A 3,993-nucleotide genomic window follows, 5' to 3' on the forward strand; every position below is an offset into this window, starting at 1 on the left:
AAAAAAAAAAAAAAAAAGAACATTTCTATATCAGCTATTAAGATTGTGACTCCAAGTCATAGAAAAGTGAAAACAAGTTTGCACCTGTTTCATCAAACTCAAGAATATTATTGGATGGAATGGTCTCTTAAAATCTGCCACTTTTCTACAATTAATGAAATTACTATAAGGCTTGGAGTAGGCATGAAAAAGTCAGAAGTTGGTGTTTTTAGGCCCACTCCCTTCCCAGTGGTCTGTGCTAACAGAAATGCAACCTTGGCAGTGGTTTACATGCGTAGGTTTGAGTGGGCCAGGCAGTTTTCTGTGGCAGATTTAGGTCCCTCATTGTGCTTGATATTCAGTTCCACCCATACATGTTGTCAGGACACTGTGCTGACCCTGGGGGCTGAGGGACACACATTGGCTGGGGCAGGGGAACTGGGCTCGGTGGGGATAATAACAGAATTTACGATGTATATGGTTTCTCAAGACAACTTTGAGAAAAAACTTCTGGGATTTTAAAAAATATTTAGGGACACTGAGTGTTCCACAAGAACAAACGTGTCTGTGATATAAATAAAACATGTCGGCCTGACATCGGGGTGAGGATAATGAATTCCAGGAGTTGACAATGGCCTTGCATCTCTCTGCATCTCTCTGATGGGCTGGTGCTTCTCAGGGGAGTGGACTGAGTTTTAGGACCTGACATGAGTTTACCAAGAGTGGGAACTGGGCCTCCCCATCAGCCCGAGGCTCTGCAAGGATGGAACCCTGTTTCCTCTCTCAGGCCAGAAGCTCCCAGTGACACTGGAGGGTCCCATTTCTCATCACTGCTGTCCCTGGGGTTTGGTGGAGCTCTGCACAAGATGGCTGCCCTGGTGGTGGGACCACGATGTTGGGGCAGTGATGTGAGAAGATGAGAACAGGGACTAGAGATCAGAGAGGCAGGACATCTTTAAGAGCCCCTCCTGCCTCAGTCAGCTCTTCAGGGGTCCTTGGCAGTATGTGTAATGGTAGAGACCAGTGGCGTGGGGGCCATATGTCCCAGATTCAAATCCTGGCTCCTCCACTAACTCAGCGTCTATACCTCACTTTTTCCATCTGCAGCATGGGGATACTAGTACCTACCTTACAGTACTGTCATGAGTTGGCCCCCATAGAACGCTTAGGATGGTACCTGGGTGGGAGGAAGCTCTTGCTAACTGATAGCTGTCCTGTGCTAGTAAAGAACTGCAGGGATTTCATTATTGAAGCTGGGGAGAAAGCAGGGGGAAGAAGCAAGTCTCCCTTGAGCATGGCAGGGGTCGCGCCTCCCTGCCCTCGTTTCTTAATAGCCCTTGGCCTGAGCTCATGTTTTGCTAGGCTCGGCCCTGACTCCATCTCCCTCGGTTTCAGGTGGGACCATCCGTGAAGCTGGTGCCAGGATGCCCCGGGGGTGTGGATGACCGGCCGCCCAGCCCCAGCACGGCCCGGTCCCGCATGCCACCGCCCCGTGAGGACCACTTTCCGAGGGCCGCCTGGGGCCCCGCGCGCCCCTAGTCTCCTAACCCGGAGCCCTCGGCAGCCCATTCCTGCCTGGCCACCCCGGGCGGAGGAGGCGCTGGAGTGAGCTGCCCGAGGCCGCAGAGCAAGCAAGCGGCTGACCGCGGAAAGACCCCGGGGAAGGGGCTTTGCGGCCGCCTAGAAACATTTTCTCCAAGCGGCTCCGCAAAATGACCAGCCTGTTCCGCCGGAGCAGCAGCGGCAGCGGTGGAGGTGGCACAGCCGGGGCGCGCGGGGGCGGGGGAGGCACGGCCTCCCCCCAGGAGCTCAACAACAGCCGGCCGGCCCGCCAGGTGCGCCGCCTGGAGTTCAACCAGGCCATGGATGATTTCAAGACCATGTTCCCCAACATGGATTACGACATCATCGAATGCGTGCTGCGCGCCAACAGCGGTGCTGTGGACGCCACCATCGACCAGCTGCTGCAGATGAACCTGGAGGGCGGTGGCGGCGGCGGCGGCGGCGGCGGTGTCTATGAGGACAGCTCCGACTCGGAGGACAGCATCCCTCCGGAGGTAGGGGCGCGGCCCAGGTAATTCCAACCACCGTTGGAACCTCTAAGAAGACCTGGGTTACTCCGCTGTCTGGGTTCTAATTAGCAAGCAGTCTTACTTCCCCTAGGGAAAAGTACCATCCGTCAGTGACCTTATTTTATGGGCAGAAATCATGCAGTCATTCAACAAACACTGAGCACCCACTCAGTGGTGTGTGAGATGTGGCACTAGACCCTGAGTCAGGAGGCATCACAATCAAGGTGCTTGTTAAAAATGCAGGTGCCTGGGCCCCACCCCAACATACTGAACTCCACTTCCAGGCCTAGAGTCCGCTAGTGGCCAAGTTAGACCAAATTTCTGCCCTCCTGGAGCTCAGAGTCCAGTGTGGACTAGAAGCGCAAGTCCCGTACTGACGGCCAGAGTGGTAAGTGCTGGACGGAGACGTGGAAGCAGCAGAAAGGGGTGGCTTCCCAGAGGAAGCGATGGCTAAGCCCAAACCCTAAGCGAGACCCAAAGGAAGAGTGAAGCCGGGGGAAGGGTGTGTAGGCAAAGGGAACAGCTTGCGCAGAGGCTGGGAGGTGAAACAGTGTCTGACTGGCTGGGGACCATCTGTCAGGGTCCTAGAGTGAGAGGAGATCAGTGAGGCTGACAAGGCCCTGATGCTGAGAAAAAAGAGTGTGGCTGCATCCTGGGAGCATAGCCACGGAAAGGTAGTGAGGAATCAGACTTGCCAGTTAAATCCCTCTGACTGTGGCCTGATGGAAGCAGTAGTGAGCCATAGCCAAGCAGTCTCTCCAGGGAGGTGACTGGAGAGAGAGGACCTGTGTACTGCATCAGTACCCATCTGCTGGAGGTTGTGAGTCCCTCCCAGTCCCACCCGAGTTCAGTGGACATCTGGCCTCCTACTATCAGCAGAGCCTGAGGTGCTTGGTGCAGAAGGGTGAGGCACACAGAGCCTGTTAATCAGAGGGGTGCTGTCCACAGGGCCATCTGCGACTTGCAGCCATGGACAAGACCAGGACCCAGCAGGTGGGATTTAACTCCACTCTTTATTGAGTCCTGACCCATGCCAGGCATCGTCCTAAGTGCTTTAGATGTATCATCTCTACTTTTTTTTTTTTTGGGTGGCGGGGGACAGAGTCTTGCTCTGTCACCCAGGCTGGAGTGCAATGGTGCAATCTCAGCTCACTGCAACCTCCACCTCCCAGGTTCAAGCGATTCTCCTGCCTCAGCCTCCCGAGTAGCTGGGACTACAGGCATGTGCCACCACACTCGGCTAATTTTGTAGTTTTAGTAGAGACAGGGTTTCACCATGTTAGCCAGGCTGGTCTTGAACTCCTGACCTCAGGTGATCTGCCCGCCTCGGCCTCCCAACGTGTTGGGATTACAGGCATGAGCCACCGCACCCATCCCGATGTGTCATCTCTTCTAATCCTCACAAAGTTTGTGCTGTGGCGTTATTATTACCCTCGTCCCTGTTCTCCATCAGTCATTCTGCAAGGTGAAGTCTCCTTGCTTTTCCTCCTTAGTGTGTGCTGCTGAGACTTCTCTTGGGGGTGGAGAAGCTCTGTTGGCAAAGACATCTGGCTTATACCTGTGTCATCTGCAGCACCCAGGACACTCCAGGCACATAGCAAGCACTTGGGGAGTGTTTGTTGAATGAATAAATGCTGCTGCTGTCTTTGTACAGTTTTCTATTGTCTCTCTCCTTGGGAGACCATTCCTTCGATCCACTTGGAGTAGGTGGTAGAAGGAATATTGGAAAATATGGATCCTCTCTGTCGAAAGAAGGAGAGAGAGAGTGAGAGTGTGCGTGTGTATGTGTGTGTCTGCAGATACAATTGACCATTGAACAATGCAGATGTTAGGGGCAGTGAATCCCCTCATGCAGTCAAAAATTCACTTTTTTTTTTTTTTTTTTTTTTTTGCCGGGGCTTTCACCCTCCCCCCCGGTGGCCGGATCCCAGCCGGTCCCCCC

At 53.8% G+C, this 3,993-nt stretch overlaps 1 protein-coding gene across 2 annotated transcripts in view; it reads left to right on the forward strand.

Annotated features, from left to right (window-relative positions):
* The window catches only part of CUEDC1 (CUE domain containing 1), a 138,286-nt gene that overhangs the window by 112,090 nt on the left and 22,203 nt on the right, over window positions 1–3,993 (forward strand). For both annotated transcript variants that reach the window (XM_031934320.1, XM_023204584.2), the window contains exon 2: window positions 1,375–2,036. In XM_031934320.1, coding sequence (XP_031790180.1) covers window positions 1,692–2,036 — 345 coding nt within the window. In that variant the 5' untranslated portion in view covers window positions 1,375–1,691. The remainder of the gene's footprint in view (window positions 1–1,374; window positions 2,037–3,993) is intronic.

This window comes from Piliocolobus tephrosceles, chromosome 16, assembly GCF_002776525.5.
Source record: "Piliocolobus tephrosceles isolate RC106 chromosome 16, ASM277652v3, whole genome shotgun sequence".
In the NCBI taxonomy this organism is placed as follows: Eukaryota; Metazoa; Chordata; class Mammalia; order Primates; family Cercopithecidae; genus Piliocolobus; species Piliocolobus tephrosceles.